This window comes from Dendrobates tinctorius, unplaced genomic scaffold (assembly GCF_039654945.1).
Source record: "Dendrobates tinctorius isolate UK_male_01 unplaced genomic scaffold, ASM3965494v1 ptg000117l, whole genome shotgun sequence".
Lineage (NCBI taxonomy): Eukaryota > Metazoa > Chordata > Amphibia > Anura > Dendrobatidae > Dendrobates > Dendrobates tinctorius.
The window spans coordinates 8,975,320-8,992,604 of NW_027361785.1; the positions used below are offsets into that span (position 1 = coordinate 8,975,320).

General features: G+C 45.9%; 1 protein-coding gene across 1 annotated transcript in view; it reads left to right on the top strand.

Annotated features, from left to right (window-relative positions):
• The first annotated feature begins 3,438 nt into the window (after positions 1–3,438).
• RASA3 (RAS p21 protein activator 3) overlaps positions 3,439–17,285 on the top strand; it is a 285,794-nt gene continuing 271,947 nt past the window's right edge. The window contains exon 1 of the mRNA XM_073590520.1: positions 3,439–3,706. Within this exon, the coding sequence (XP_073446621.1) occupies positions 3,652–3,706 (55 nt within the window). The 5' untranslated portion in view covers positions 3,439–3,651. The remainder of the gene's footprint in view (positions 3,707–17,285) is intronic.

Below are 17,285 nucleotides of genomic sequence, written 5' to 3' on the forward strand. Positions count from 1 at the left end.
ACAGCGTTCCTTGCTATCAGGAAGACAGCCCCCATCTCTCCCAGATGGTGCCTTCCAAAACGGACCAACCAGGTCTCAGCATTCACCCATGTGACCTACCCTGGCCATCCTATATGGTCCGTAGCCACGCCCACCGGGTCACATGGCTATGACCTCATCACAGGTCCTTGAACCATTCTCACACTCTTTACAATATCGTTCTTAACCACACCCCTGGGTGGATTTGTAGGTAACTAGTCCAGCCCGTCTCCCCAGTAAGGCCTGTTTCACACTTCAGTTTTTTGTGTCAGTTAAAATCCGCCAAAATGGCGGAAAGCGGATCCGTTGGTAAACTGATGTGAACGGATGCCACTGGACTGTTTTTTTGACGGATCCGATGAATAAAGAATTTTAAAGGAACCGTAGCCCGGGGAGGAGAGGAGAAAGGGAGAGAGAGATTTTTTTTTTCCCAGCCGCCAGAACATACTTTAGGGTTAAATTTCAGGCCGGGTTAAGTCTTTCGGGCATGCGCAGTGTGAAGTGCGGATCCTGCCGCCCGAAAAAACGTTACATGCTCCGTTCGGGCATGTCGGCGGACGGCAAAATGTTGGCGGATCCGCAAAAAAACGGATCCAACGGATGGCCATCCGTCAAGATCCGCCGGTAATGCAACTCAATGGGAAAAAAAACGGATCCGCCAAGCAAAAAGGCGAATCCGTTTTTTTTGCAAAACGGCGGATCTTGACTGATGGACAAAAACTGATGTATGAAACAGGCCTTACCTGGAGACTTCTCCCGGACACATTGAAACAGCACCTCAGCAGTATCACTGCTGATCAACACACACATAAGTCTCCACCTCAAGGCCACCCACCTTGAGATACATAACGGTCATTCAGTATTCTGCCATTCATCCTCTCTCCTCGGACATCCACACAGCGCCCCCTAGCGGACACAGTGGTCACTACACCTCACCTTATAAAAGACATCCTTGCGATAGACAGCCCTGTGTATTGCTTCTGAATTTATGGCAACTTAACAGCACATGAAAAAGCCCTGGTGTGATCAGAAGGGAGGAGCAGCAGGAAGGCAGGACACAGGAGAAGATTAATTAGGAGTCAGAAGAGAAAGTGCAAAAGGAGATTGATTCACATGGACAGATAAGGCCAAATTGTGTGTTAAGGGCCTGTCACACTAAGAGATATCGCTAGCAATATCGCTAGAACTAGTGACGTTATAGCAATATCGCTGTGTCTGATACTTACCTATGACCCGCTCCCCCGCTGCTTATCGCTGATCGCGCGAGAACGTCCTGGACTGTTTCTCGTCGTCAGCTTCCCGCGGCGCTTCCTGTGGAGAGACGAGCGACGAGCGTGGAGCCGGGCGGGAGGACGTCAGGATCGCCTAGTGTGACAGGTAAGTAGCGACCCCCGACCCCAGCGATGTCGCTGGTGAGATCTGCCTGTGTGGCAGCTCACTGGCGACCACTTAGCGATGCACCAGCGATCCTGACCACGTCATATTGCTAGTCGGGATCGCTGGTACATCGCTAAGTGTGACCGTACCCTTAGAATCAAGGAAATAAGGTGAGATAGCAGTCAGAACACATACCAGTAGTAGAGAGATACAGGCTGATTGGGATCAGGAAAGATGGATTATGGTGCAGTCAGAACACATACCTTACTGTGATGTGGGCTGAGGGAACCCCAACGTGTGTTTCGATTCCTGCTTCTTTGGGATAGATATAAAAATCTACTTTGAGAGCGGGGGGGTGTCATTTTGCTGTTCGCCTCAGGCAGCAGAGAGGCTAGGTTCACCCCTGAGAGTATGATCATAGCATGATCCGATTTTCTCGAAACAAATTTCTCCATTCTGTCAGTTTGTGAAACTCTGACTGCATTCAGATGTCATCTGAGTGCAGTTCAATGTTTTCCACACACTCATTGACATGCATGGTCGAGCGCGATCAGCATATTGGATGTATACTGTGATTACAGACATATCCACGGCCACATAGAATAACATAGGTCCCATATTTTGTGGGGTCGGAGTTGGACCATATGCACAAGCCCTAAAGATGAGTGGCGTTGGCCAGCAGTCTAAAGTGTATGGCGGCTTCCCAACTCTCCCATTATAGGTGATGTCCAGGGAAAAGTCTGACTTCGGACTGGAGAAGCTTTTGTTCTCCTTGAGATAAGCTGATGCAGAGGAGTGTGGCAGTGGCTCTCTCACAGGACACAGGAGCGCTCCGCAGAACATCCTACGTGTATGGAGGAGTCAGGAGAGATAGCTGTCGGCCAAATAATCTGTTGTGTATGGGGGGGCTTAGGCCGGGATCACACATGCGAGGAATACGGCCGAGTCTCGCAGGTTAAAACCAAGCTCTGGCGCCGGTACTCCGGAGCGGAGCGCACGGCTGCATAGAAATAAATGGAGCCGCACGCTCCGCTCCCGTGTGCTGACAGCAGTGCCGGGTATTACCATGCGAGACTCGGCCGTATTCCTCGCATGTGTGATCCCGGCCTTAGATTACATTCAGGGTCTGGAGCGGAGATAGGCAGATGTAGGCCACCATTGAAGGAGGTATAATAATAATCTTTATTTATTTATATAATTTATTAGAACATTCAATAGGGTTATGCAAATGTTACAGAAAAAATAACAAAATAAATAATACGGCTTCTTTTTCTTAAGAGCCCAGAAGCGTCCTCGGTCATCCTGGCCACGTGACTGCTGTGGCGCTTACGTCCGTGCCATCCTACAGGCATTCACCACATCCCATACATCTCTTTCTACAGCTCATGGAGGTCCCCACGATTATATGAGGTGGCCAGAGGTTTGGGGAATTGGGGACCCACCCTGGTGCACGGTTTCCTTAAAGTTTGCTCCTCTGCCTCTAGGCCTCCACTCCTGAAGTCTGACGGTCCAGGCCGGTGGCAATCTCCTCAGGGCACTGGGCTAGTGACACACAGTGTCCGCTCCCGCTATCTGACCAGCTTCAGAGCAGCGCTTACAAGCTCTACAACAAACAGCCGGCAAGCCTGGGCTCTGCTACAAGGAAAATGCAGAGGTGGCCGGTAACCTAGGCAATAAGCAGTGAACTATATAGTCCTCCATTCTGGAGTAAGAACTGTGAAAAGATTCCTGTTTTTTCACAAACACTTTACAGTTTCATCCATGTACAAACAAGAGACAAGTGTGACCCGGTGTCCACCTGACGGCTGCCATGTCGCTCTTCTAGGGTCAGGGTGGGGAGCCGGACACTGACGGTTCGGATAGTGTGCATTGCTTTCCATAGATGTATACAGAGAGCACAGCCGGCGAGGAGAGGCGCCCGACTGGGCAGCACAGCGCCTCTCCCACTACAACATTACCCATTGTGGGACGTAAGCCCCGCCCCACTAAGCGTCTTAGCCAATGGTGAGTGTAGAAAATACTCCTGTCAACGCCCCCTCATTCTTTCCGTGTCATCCTCAGCCAATCAGCGATGAGGAGGGCGTATACACCCAGCCCACTCCAGGCTCGGCGTCCCGGGTTGGAGGATGTCACCTCCGGCGCTTCGCTCTGTGTGCTGTGTGAGGAGGAGACCGGGCTCCAGAGCTGCAGTGGCCGGAGCGGGAGCACAGTGACCGGGGCAGCCCCGCAGCGAGCAGAGCTACAGCGCCGAGCACTATGGCGGTGGAGGAGGAAGGGATCCGAGTCTTTCAGAGCGTCAGGATCAAGATAGGTGAGCGGCTGCTTGGGATTACGGTGCCGGGGGCAGGAGGAGCGGTGCCGGGAGCAGGGGCAGTTCTGTCAGTAAGTTATGGGCAGGAGCGCTGGGCACACCTGGCCCCTCAGCAGTGTGTGCTGCCTCCCTCCTCTGTGCAGAGGATGGCACTGTGGCATCAGGGTGCAGAGCATCAGCCTGGCAGCAGCCTATGACCTCACAGACTTGGATGATGTCACTTGTTACCAGCCTGACAATGGCTGTGCCAGGACGTGAGGGAGACGCTGAGCCTCATGCCCATGTGTGTGATCAGTGCTGGCAGGACCCTCCCTGGGCAACAAAGCCCTCATTCTTCTGTCCCAGTGGAAAATGGCTGTAAGGCGAGGAGGGCCCCCAGTGCCTGGAATACCAAGTGATGGCAGCTGGTGGCATGGGCACACTGTGCCAGCCGGACTGGGCGCTGCGCCTGGCTTTCAAGTGTCACTTTGAGGAAGTGGTTCCATGGAGGAATCCGATACTTGGAGGAATCATTCTTCTGTACGCCGGGCTGGAATTCCTCCCTCCATGTGTATCTATCTATCTATCCTATCTGTGTGTGTGTGTGTGTATATATATATATATATATATATATATATATATATATAACATACCCTTCCTGTTAGCTCAGTGCTCTTCTTTTTTTTTTTTTATAGCGCCGTTTCTATTTTGTTTTTTTTTCTCTTTTTCACAATAATATTACCTCTGAGTTGAAGCTGCGATGTTGGAAGCCCTGGTACCCGAGAGGGGCTCCATAAGATCCTGTCCCAAAAGATGTCTTCAGGAGGGGGCGGGGGGTTGCCTGGTCCAAGTTTCCTTGGAGCCGGTGATGGACTGACAATTCTGGAGGCCCTCAGGACAATTATGTGAGGACACTTGTCTATCTAACATGTGGTGAGATGACCAGCTATGGAAACCAAACGTGACATTGCGATACTCTGCCAGGGAATGTCTCTGTATGTGGCCTCCTAGTGGTTGTGATGTGAACTGCAGCCTGTCGCGGATTTTGCTTACATGTCGCAATACTGTATTGTGTTTCATAAGAATTGGAGCCCTCTACAAAATCTGAAGGGAAGTGTCTGCCCCACATGAGGGTATAAATGTTAAGGGCCGGCACAATGTAGCAAGCAATATGAGCACCATGCTGATCAGAGAATGGATGGTAACTCAGTTTCCTGGGTATGATGATTGTGGTGGGGAAAGGGCGCATTTTGTAGGTCAGAGCCGCCGGCCCAGCGGGCATGTGCCCGCCTTGGCAGACTGCCAATCCGGGCCTGCCCACACCCTATTGATGGCACCGAAACTGCTGTCGGTCCAGTGCTGACTTTGGTATCACAGTGGATGGGGAAGTTCTGCCTTTCGTTTGTAGTATGTATAGTATTCTTGTGCAATACACGTGTCTGTGGTTTTTTTTTTTTTTTTTTTCGTTATCAAGTCTTCTAATAGGATTTTTATTCTACTTCCATTTATCAAAATATTAATTATTTGTCTTAGTTTGTGTTCTACAATAATGTGCCTCTAAAGTACAGTTTGTTTGTTTTTTAACATAAACATATTTTTTTTTTTTTTTTTTTTCCAATTCGAGGTTTTCCCATGTAGAAGGAAACCAGCAGTTTGGTTGTGGTTTTCTATCAAGTGTCAAATCCGCTGAGAATTTTTTTTTTCTCACTTAAAGGTGGAGTCCTGCCCAAGCTAACCACAAAGTGTTGCTATTGTTTCTAGTCAGGCTTTGCCTGCTTCATATTTGAGTCTTACGCAAAGTGTTAACTGCACAAATAAGAATCTAAAATGTATTTATTTTTGGGGATTGTGTAAAAGTGAGACGCTTGCCTCTAGCAACCTATCTGGTTGCAGCTTTCATTTAAAAAAGCACCTGAAAAAGAAAGTTTAAAAATGGATTGGCTGTCATAGAGAATGTGCTTACATTTCCAATTTTTGCAGCAGTTTTGTTAACACTACCCATCTCATTATGTAGTAGATGTAATAATAATCTTCGCAAATACTTCCAGTTAGTAATGTATAGTTCTTCTGATTTGCTACGTCGCTTACCCCATGTGCAGGGCATTGTAGTAGTTGAGGTACCCATGGGTTACTACCACTAACATCTAAGGGCTCATACTCGCATGCGAGAAACTCGGCCAAGTCTCGCACGTCAATACCCGGCACTGCGACCGCACTCAGATCGGAGTGTTCAGCTGCATAGAAATATGCCGCACACTCCGGTCCAAGTTTCTCGCATGTGAGTACGAGCCCTAATTGTCACCATGAGTGGTCGTAACCATGGATACCCAAGCTACTGCAATGCCCTGCACACGGGAAAGAGATATAGCTGATCAGAATAACTATACTACATTTCTAATTGGAAGGTATTCGCTATTATTATTATTATTATTATTACACCTGCTACATATTAGGGTAGGATCTTGTAGACAGGAACACTCCTTTAGAGCCTATGTCACCAAATTTCACATTGCAAACTGTAAACATTATTAAATATATCTCAGACCTGATGGGAATAGTGTACTTACTTTGAAAATGTTTGGCAGAATCTGATCTTAATATTAAGATTACTGAACACACTTGGACTCGTAACCTCCACCCAGCCTGACTGACTGCTGCAGCTTGTACTGAGCAGTGTGAGATCTAAGCTACAGCAGGGAGGAGGGCCACTGAGGAGCGCTGTCTGACAATGTGGGTGGAGATTGAAGGTAAGAGTTCAGAAAGGATTACGGTATACAGCCTTTCTGACATGCATTTACTTTGAAAGTCCATCATTCTCATCAGATCTAAGATATCTATCGATTGTTTGTATAGTGAACTTTGGTGACAGATCTGATTTAAGTGGCTGCACAAAATGGAGCTGCCAAGGAAAAGATGTTTTGCTGCCAAATATTCTCTCACCCCATTAATATTCAGCTGCCGAATCTGTAAAGCATCTCCTACCCTGACTGACCCGGCCCATCCGTTCATTACTTGTCAGTCAATATTTTTGCTTTCTATTTTTTTTTTTTTTTTTTCTGCTTACAGTAGGAAAGTGTTTGGCTAGACGCAGCTTCCCTGCAGATAACGGCTGATTGTCACGGTTCTGGTTTCCCTAATTTCTGTATGAGACTGCCCTCACAGTACCAGTATGACAGTGCCTGTGGTGTGACGGGCCTGTCGTACAGCCTGTTCACACTCTGCTAATCATGTCTAATCTGCGAGGCACATGCTTGGTGCAATTACAAGCTTTCAGTAATCTGTACAGTTTGTGAACATGATCTTGGATCATCTTCCGAAAAGGAAGTGAAAGCTAGAAAGGAAATTGCTTTATCTAGCCAATATAAAGTGGGGTGTTACATAAGTGTAAAGACAGCAACGTAATGCAACTAAATGTATCAATTGTAAATGGAGAACTCAAATAGCAGTACGATGTATTGACTGTGGTGGGGCATGATGTACCCCATTAGGAGTTGTACAGTGTGTGAATCTACTCTCCATTACGGGCCACGAATAAAGGGCATGTTCTGATCTGATGAATACCATGTTGTTATTAATCTGAGCTTATCAGGCTGTGTTTGCAGACCTTGCAGATATGGCCGCCAGGATGTAGCTGTATGCAGACCTCCTTCTCTCCCCCACACACCCACCATGAGGGAAGCCATGACTGAACCCAGAAGACCCCAGTGTAAGTCAATAGGGGTCATACGGCATTGAAAGTAGTCATTGTGTGATGTGTCCAGCAATGCATCCGTTGAACACATCCATATAGTTGCTACATGCCGGAGCCCCCACCCCAACCAGTTCACCCAAACTTAGGTCATCATCAAGATGTAGAGGATCTAAGTGCAATCCAGTGCAGCCATGATGGGGCGCAGGTAGTGCAGATGTAATACCCACAGTAATTCTATCAAGAAGCGTATAGGGCAGGGCTGTGGAGTAGGTAAGCCAAACCTTGGGCTGTGTGCCCACGTTATGTTTTTTATGCGTGTTCGCTGCGTTTTTGCTGCTGCGGAAATGCTTAAAAAGCGCTAATAAAACGCATCCACATGGAATCTTATGGGATTCCGCAGTTGCTGTGTCAATACTGTGGATTTTACCGCTGCGGCATCGCATAGCAGTAAAATCCGCAGCATGTTCATTATTTCTGCGGAATCGCAGCGATTCCACAGCTATAGGATTGCATTGAAACGCTCACTTTACTAATGTGGCTATTCCCATCATGCGTAATGTGAGTGCTTCATGTGCGGATGGTACCCAGGGTCTGGAGGAGAGGAGACTGTCCTCCAGACCCTGGGTACCATATTCCTGTAAAAAATAGAATTAAAATAAAAAATAGGAATATACTTACCTTCTGGCGGCCCCCGGAGCCTTCCCGCCTCTCAACCACGCTGCCAGCATCTTCTGTTCCCAGGGATGCATTGCGCGAATGACCTCTGATGACCTAGCGGTCTCGCGTGATGCTACGTCATCAAAGGTCATTGTCGCAAGACATCCCTAGGAACGGAAGTTGCTGGCAGCGTCGCTGAGAGGCAGGAAGACTGCGGGGGCCACCAGGAGGTGAGTATATCCCTATTTTTTATTTTTTTATTATTTTTAACATTCTATCTTTTACTATTGATGCTGCACAGGCAGCATCAATAGTATAAAGTTGGTCACACTAGTCAAGCACTATGCTTGACAAGTGTGACCAACCTGTCAATCACTTTTCCAAGCGATGCTTCAAAGTTGAAATATTTAGTTGGAAAAGTTGGACTATTTAGACTATTGTAGGGAGTTTTGTTTCTAAGAATTCAGATACCACTGGATTAAGGTACTGTATTTTGCTGGACCTGCTAAGTTGGGACATGATTAATGTTGGCTTTATTTAGTCGACAAATTAAAAAATCTTTTGTGATCTTTGTTAATTTTTGCTGTTTCATCTTACTTTCAGTTTTTCGATAGTTAATGTTAAACCACCGATTCTACATGGAGACTGTCAGTAAGCTGCTGTCTAGAGATTCAAGAGTATAGCATTCACACATGCGTAACTACCTTCTACTCATGATATCTCCCATTCATCCAAACGGCATATAAATCACATATAGAGATCTTTGTGATGACCGTGTCTTCATTGCCTAAGCTCCGAGCTGGTAACCTCTAAATCTATGTTCACACAGGTCAGAAAATCTGCACTGCTATTTTTGGAAGTTAACCTAGAGAGAAATTTGTATTGAATCCACAGGAAAAAAAATGTATTCCTTTGCAAATTGCATCCCATGTTGATGTACCCTAAAACAGATTGTTTCTCTTAGGCCGGGATCACACATGCGAGGAATACGGCCAAGTCTCGCATGTTAATACCCGGCACTGCCGCCGGCACTCAGGAGCGGAGCGTGCGGCTGCATAGCAATGCATGGAGGCACACACTCCGCTCCAGAGTGCCGGCGGCAGTGCCGGGTATTAACATGAGAGACTTGGCCGTATTCCTCGCATGTGTGATCCCGGCCTTATATTGGTGATAATTTTTAATGAAGCTTTGGAGCATAGCTAAGTACAGCCTGTAGTCATGTATCTGGTGCCTGCCTTCCAGCGATGGATTCCTACAGGCTGGAACAGTTGCTGCTGCCCTACAAAGAGGCTCTGTACAACACCAGTCATGAGTGTTTAGGTTCAAAATGGATAGGACCAAAGCCCCCCAAGAATTGAAAGAAAAGAACGAATTGAAAATCAAAATATATATATCTTTTTTTTTTTTTTTTTTTAAAGGGGATCACAGCTGCTTTCTTCTAGAAAATATGGTGCCCCTTTCCATGAGTTTGGTCCAGTTGTAATAGTTTCTGAAAGTCTACTGCTTTTCTTGTTCAAATGTTAAAAAATTCCCAACTATGTAGAATGTAGACAAGGTAGAAATGCCCTGCTTTTCTTACCATTCTTTAGGGATCATGCGCTGTGAATGTGTGTTGAATGGTTTGTATTGCAATCCCAAAAAGGATGACTTCCTCTGTATAAAATGTGTGAATATAACTTTAGACTTTTCTGTTTGCTACTTGGAAAAATATAGGTCAAACTCTGAGGTATACTCTGCCAACAGGCAACTTGCCAGCGTATTCCCATGAGGATGCACTTTTGGCATATGGTGGGTCACTTGGATACTTTTGGCATATGTTGGGTCAGCCGGATACTATTGGCATATGTTGGGTCAGCCGGATACTATTGGCATATGTTGGGTCAGCCGGATACTATTGGCATACGTTGAGTCAGTTGGATACGACACGCCCAACAGGGCCGTGGGGTACTCTGAACCTGGTTGGACAGTTCTTTGGGGAAGTCACAGGGCCGTGACCCGACTCCGTGGCCCTGGCTGTGCCGTAAAATGGGGGAATATGTATATGGGATTTAACGTGACGCCACCTGTGATGTTTGGCAACGGATGGCTGACGCTGCTCAAGGAGACCGCTGGGGCTGATGGTGAAGCAGCTGGGATGTTCTGCTCCCCACAGGTGGAGCTGGGCCCCAGGGCTATCGGTTCCGTTTATGTCAGACTTCATGTACCTTGTGGTGCAGGACTCAGGGCGCAAGAGATCTCTGGAGGACACAAGAACTGTAGTTTTCCTTTCCTTTACTTGATGGTCGATAGTACAGACCAGGGCACTGGTAACAGATGGTAATGGAGAGCCGGGCAGCCTGGAAGCAATTTTGGATACACCTGTACAGGTAGGTACGGAGGCCTTCATTCTGCGCTGTCATCCCTTTTTCCTTGCTGCCTAACAGCTCACCCTCCTGCTGCTGTCTCTCTGTTTTAAAAACAAACCATTGCTTGCATGGCAGGCAGCGTGAGCCTATCACAGGTGCCGCTCCTTTGTGTCGGCTCCTGCCTCTGGTATGCTGCGCCGCCGGGTATTGGATCGGGCCAGGAGACCTGCAGTCCCCTGCCCTCCGGACTTAGCTGCCGAGACTTCAGTACCCACGCAACCACGGACTCTGGTATCTGGTTCCTAGCGTTCAGCTCTGGGGCGAGTTTAATCACAGCTCCACTCCCCAGGTTCTGCTCGACTTTCCTACTGACACCTGGTAAGGGGACCCCTCCTTGCTTCCAGGCATGACATTACTACCAGTGAGGGAGGCAATGCCACCATGGCAACGGACTCCTGGGGTGCCACATATATATTGCAAAAACATGCAAATTTAGCTCTGTCATAATGTGAACACGGTCTTACCTTTAAAGGTATATATGCACAATGTTTTTTTTTTTTTCAGGTGGGTCCGTTCTGGAACCTGTCCTAAAAAAGTGCTTAAAAAAAATGCTAAAAAGAATGACTATATGTATTGTCAATATGACCTACTGTTCATATGTTCAGTTTCTTTTAGCTATTGTTTAGGTTTCAAAAATAGTGAAGTGGTTAAAATAAGTGATTTGTCAGATCGTCTGGCCACTTCTGCTTGGAAGCTGCAAAAAAAAACAAAGCGCAAAAACTACCAAAAATACACCAATAAAGCTGCCGGCAATTTCTTGAAGCTTCTTCTCCTTCTGCATCTGCTGACGTTTTAAAGTTGCCCAAACTCTTCTCATTTTTCATGGCCTAATGTGGCCCCTGTATTTTTCCCAAGTTAGCTTTGACGGAAGCCTGTTTTTTCTTTTATCCATTGTTTACCACATAACAGATGTGTTGTGTATGCTTTGTGGTATGTTACACCCATTTTAAAGTGGTTTACTGTATTGTGTTTTTTTTTTTTTTTTTTTTTTTTTTTTCTTTCCTGTGCACGAGTATGTGTGGAGTATATGCAGAAATTGCAAGGTTTGCAAAGAAGTCTTGCTATTTCACCTGAACCAAACCCACTTCAGAGCAGTCTGGCCGGACTACTTACTGTTGAGCTTGGCATGACGTTCAGTCTATGGTTAAACTTTAACTTGTTTTTTGGGTGATTGCTTCTGTTTGGTATTTGTCCGAACCTCATTCTCCACCTGTCTTGTGATCAAGTTGTGAGTCCTGATGATGAGCTTTGTTTCTAGAAGTGGATAAGAAACTACTAACTAGCACATCTCTCAAGGAAGTGTGGTGATGGGTCTGATGTGTAAAGCCTCATCCACGTGGTTCAGCAAGACATTGATGCAGCACCGGATTACGGAGGGAGACATCACGTCATAAAACAGTGTTCAAACTAACATGTTATTCAGATGTAAATTCTATGTACAGAGGTACATTAGACTCCCAATGGCTTCTTTGGGGCCAGAGATGAGTTCTGAAAAGCCAAAAATCTAGGTTAAAAACAGGCCACAAATGTTAGTCAGCCAATCACTGATATAGACAGGTTCAGTCAAAGATACAATAGATTCTGATATGTAGGCCTTTCGTAAGATGATGTCAGGCAAAAGATGGGGTGGGTAGTGTGAATTCACATCCCCATCCATTTTGTTCTCCAGAGAGATTAGAGGAGTCTAGCTGGGTGACAACTAGACGCAAAGATTGTTGGTTTTTTTTTTTTTTTTTTAAGGAGCTTTTACTAAACAGACGAACAATAACATACAGATTTATCAAATAAGTCCAGCAGCACACTCCAAAATGGCCCTGTCCATAGTTGTGTAACAGCTCTGAATAGGACAGGTTTTGCTCTAACGCCATCAGGTCCCAGGAAGGCTTTAACCATGATGCAGGGACCTGGACTTGCACAGCGACCCTGGGTTGGGTCCTCAGAGTAGCTGTTGGCTGACAGGAGTGGTTAGGGTTCTCTTACAAGAGCCCAGGGGCCTCCAAGAAAGACTCTCTACTGTGGAAAACTGTGGAGAGTTCTTTGAACATCAGTTTGGAAAAGGCCCAAGAAGTAATAGGAAAATAAGTCCCACATGCTGACTCAAAGTAACAGACAATTGTGAGTGCGGTGTAAAATACAGTCAACTACTTTCCCTAAGGGATCTTATCAGTGTGTCAGGTACATGTGGTGAGAGTTTTCACACGTGTCAGACACACACCTAGACCCATTCAAGTGAATGGGTCTGCACGCATGTCGGTGTGTTTCCACGAACCGTGTGTGCGTGCCGGCAAAATACGCTGACGTCCGTTTTTTATCAGTACCACGGGCCGCAAAACGTCCTGCACACTGATGACATCCATGTGTCATCAGGGTGACACATACCGTCTCCTGGGAATAACTGGTTCTGTTTCCGTTGATCCCCGGTGATGAAGACGGCTCACATTATTTTTCCCTTGCTCTCCCTGCGATCAGCGCGAGCAGGGGACAATGTGGAGTTATATTCAGTCCCTGCTGTCTACATCTAGTGTAAAATTAAGAATAAAAGAAATCACATTATTCTCACTTTAACACCTTATACCCTGAAGCCTTTGTCCCCTGTATACAAACAAATCCAGAGTGTCCCATGCCGTAATCCATCTGTGCGACATTTGCTTATCATTAGCAATGACCTGACGCAACACCTCATGCTGAAAAACTGGGGAGAATGACTTGCTGCACTATGATGTCTCACGGTGAACTGCACTGACATCAGTGAGATCAGTGCAGTTCACCGTGACGCCCGCCCTTGCTGCAGTAAGTCAGCCTCCCATGCTGTTTTTGTTTTGTTTTATTCCACTTTGACACAACACGTAAAATCTAACGTCTGTGTATTGTTGGGCTGAAGAGCATACATGTCGTCTTATCTTCGTGCATCATTGTAACGAGTAGCATGCTGCTGAGTAATGGCCCTTTACCCTGTCTTCTGATAAGACCTTCTGTAATAACCTAGGAAAACATTGTTGTGACGCACTTGGTTTATGATTTTCACAAAACACAGTCAAGTGCAAGCAATGAAGCAATTGTCTTTTACTGTGCTGGATTTCCCGAGAACTTCGATGTCTGATTTCCCAGGAATTTTTCACATATTAGCGGATCATTTGATCCTCATGTTTTCATTTGATGACCCAGGAACTCTTCAGCGCTCTAAATGCAAAGAACTGAATCCCACTGCCTCCTGTGATTTTTGTGGAAGAGCTTTGGTTATCGTTATACCAGTAATGGGGGCTCTGGTTGCCACTACTGTGAGAGGGGGGCGTACCCTGGATATGGTCCGCGAGCCGCACTCAATGTCAGAAATGTTCGGGAGCACTAGTCTAAGGGTACCGTTACACTTAGCGATGCATCAGCGATCCTTACAACGATATGGATCACTGGTGCATCGCTAAGTGGTCGCTAGTGAGCTGCCACACAGGCAGATCTCACCAGCGACATAGCAGTGGTCAGGGGTCGCTACTTACCTGTCAGACGAGGTGATGAAGACGTCCTCCCGCCTGCGTCGCTCGTCGGCGCCATAGGAAGCCCAGCAGGAAGCGCCCGACGAGATATGGTCCAGGACGTTCTCGCGCGACCAGCAATGAGCAGCGGGGGAGCCGGTCGGAGGTAAGTATCACACATAGCGATATCGCTGCTACGTCACAAAATCGGTGACGTTACAGCGATATTGCTAGCGATATCGCAGTGTGTAACGGGGGCTTAAGGTTATGTGCACACATTGCATATTTCTTTGTTTGTTCAGTCCTTTTAGCCTTTTTTCATCATAGAAAGCAATGAGAGTAAAAAAAAACGCAGCAAAACTTGCTTTTTATAAGCAGCTTCCTTACTACCAAGATGGCAGTTTTTGCCATCAAGATCACACAATCATGATTTCAGGGTGCTTATGAGGTTAAAAAAGGAGCCCCCACATTCTTTTAACTATTTAGATGCCGTAGTCACTGACTGCAGTATCTAAAGGAATATTCATTACCAACACTGATCGTGACTGATGCAGCAGAGGGTCAGCTGTAGTCTATCTCAGGTCTGTTTTAAGTAGTATTGGTGGTCCCTAAGGGGTTACTAAAGCATAAGTACTGCTCTAACTTTATACTATAATATGGGTAGTTTTAGTCTGGAATTGGGCTTACAAAAAGGGAAAGGGGGTCCTGTCCTCTTTATGCACTTCTGTATTTATATGGTCCCCGGGATCCTAGTGTTGGATCTCGTTTTGTTTTCTATGCGCTCTTGTAAAAGGTGAAGGCGCAGCACTAGCGGTCTGTGCGTATTTAGTCACAGTGCGTAGATCTGTGTGCTGCCTTAAGTATGACCTCACTGGTTACATTATGGCTCCAAAATGGGATGTACAGCAGTAAATTATGACAATGGAGACCACCTTGCCACAAGCCGGCCTTTACTCAGCCTACCAGTAACCCCAAACCCTTCCAGACAGTCTGTACAACAAGCTTATCATTTTACTGGGTGCCAACACTTAACTTCCTCTTTAAAGATTTTTGAGGAAGCTCCCTGTGGGGGTCCGTCCTTGACTCCTGTTGTTTTTCTGTGAAAGAAAGAATGAAGACAGGAAATGGCAAGAAAATCCCTGTTTGAAAAGCTTATGTTGCTAGATGTATAAAATGCAGACCCTTTTACTGACTTTCTTCTTGGTCCATGAAGACCCTATACATCCTGTCTGGTTCTCGGCATGAAGCCCATAGTGAGGAAGTCTCTTCAGTTCAGAGGACCATCCAAAGAAATCGTTAATAGCGGAAAAATCAGACTGCAGGTTGTCTGTTTGGAAATATGTTATTGTTTAGTTATTACACATTTACATAAAGTTTAGCAATAGAAAAATTCCATGGAGTTTTAATATATTTCCCTCCACACAAAGTATTTTTTGAACGTCAGTAGGGAATTGCGAGGCACGATGCAGGCATTATTACAGTCTTGGATCCTGTCACTCTACATTACTCTGTAAATAGTGAAAAGCACGAAAAATATGTGTGCCATGTTATGAAGGAACTTGCCCTCTATAAAATATATTGGCCTTCACAGGGCTGTGGAGTCGGTAAGCCAAACCTCCGACTCCACCAAAATGGACTCCGACTCCACCTCCACAGCCCTGGGTCTGGGTCCTCACATAGACAGGGAATACCTGTAGATCCGTATTATGGAGCCATAGGGACTTTGTCTCTGTACCAGCTTCATGCCATAATTTTGCTCCATGTTTGTGGCCTTAAACATGGACCAAATATATAGAATGGCCATAGGAATTTAAGTTTGTACCAAGTTTATATTCTCTTGCGCCAAGGATAGGGGAATACTTACTGATATCTGGGGGTCTGACCGCTATGACCTCCTTGGGTCACATTGGCGGGGCTATGAGTCCTGTCTGAATGGAGTGTAGGTTGATAACTTACTGATCTGTAGAAACTCTTAGTGGTCCCGACAACAGGTTCTTTAGGTCTAGCGTGTGCACCTATGCTCCATTCATAGTCTGAGATTCCTGGAGATGGCCGAGGTCGGACTGCTAATAGAGATAAGCTATCAGCGGGATATGGCATAACTATGGAGTTCATTTTACAATGTATTTCTATGATTAAACTATTGATTCTTTGAACAAAATCACTCTTATTGTGTTTACGAGCAAAGTGCCCTCTTGTTACGGAGCGTACACCGCCTTTCACTCACACGGTGATTTATCTCGCGTCGTTAGTAGAGCCATTTACTAGAAGTGATCCTCCTCTTTAGGAACTGCAGAAGGTGCAGCAAAGCTAAAAGTGTCTAGTAAATTTGGTCATCCGAACTGATTCATTAGCGGGGCCTCTTTTTAGTGCTATGATGAATGCATTTGCCGATTTTTGTTCTTGAGGAAATCAATATTCCTTTCAGGTGCAGATGGCGCAGTGGGCTTTAAATAGCTCAGAAAGAGCAGCTATACTATTAGGCCAATTGCATACAGTGTAGAGTTTTTTTACCGTTGACTTTCATCAGTGAGTTAGAACTTCCCACGTAACATAAAAATTGTCTATTCCACCAAGGCATAAGCTGAATCTTAAAACGTAATTTACTTTTTCTTTTTCTATTGTGGGGTTTTCAATAAATTACACCTCTGTTACACATACAGTACAGACCAAAAGTTTGGACACACCTTCTCATTTAAAGAGTTTTCTTTATTTTCATGACTATGAAAATTGTAGATTCACTCTGAAGGCATCAAAACTATGAATTAACACATGTGGAATTATATAATTAACAAAAAAGTGTGAAACAACTGAAAATGCGTCTTATATTCTAGGTTCTTCAAAGTAGCCACCTTTTGCTTTGTTTACTGCTTTGCAGACTCTTGGCATTCTCTTGGTGAGCTTCAAGAGGTTGTCACCAGAAATGGTCTTGAAGGAGTTCCCAGAGATGCTTACCACTTGTTGGCCCTTTTGCCTTCACTCTGCTGTCCAGCTCACCCCAAACCATCTCGATTTGGGTCCAGGTCTGATGACTATGGAGGCCAGGTCATCTGGCGTAGCACCCCATCACTCTCATCTTTGGTCAAATAGCCCTTACACAGCCTGGAGGTGTGATTGGGGTCATTGTCCTGTTGAAAAATAAATGACGGTCCAACTAAACGCAAACCGGATGGAATAGCATGCCGCTGCAAGATGCTGTGGTAGCTATGGTGGTTAAGTATACCTTAAATTTTGAATAAAGCCCCAAGTGTCACCAGCAAAGCACCCCCACACCATCACATCTCCTCCTCCATGCTTCACGGTGGGAACCAGGCATGTAGAGTCCATCCGTTCACCTTTTCTGCGTCGTACAAAGACACGGTGGTTGGAACCAAAGA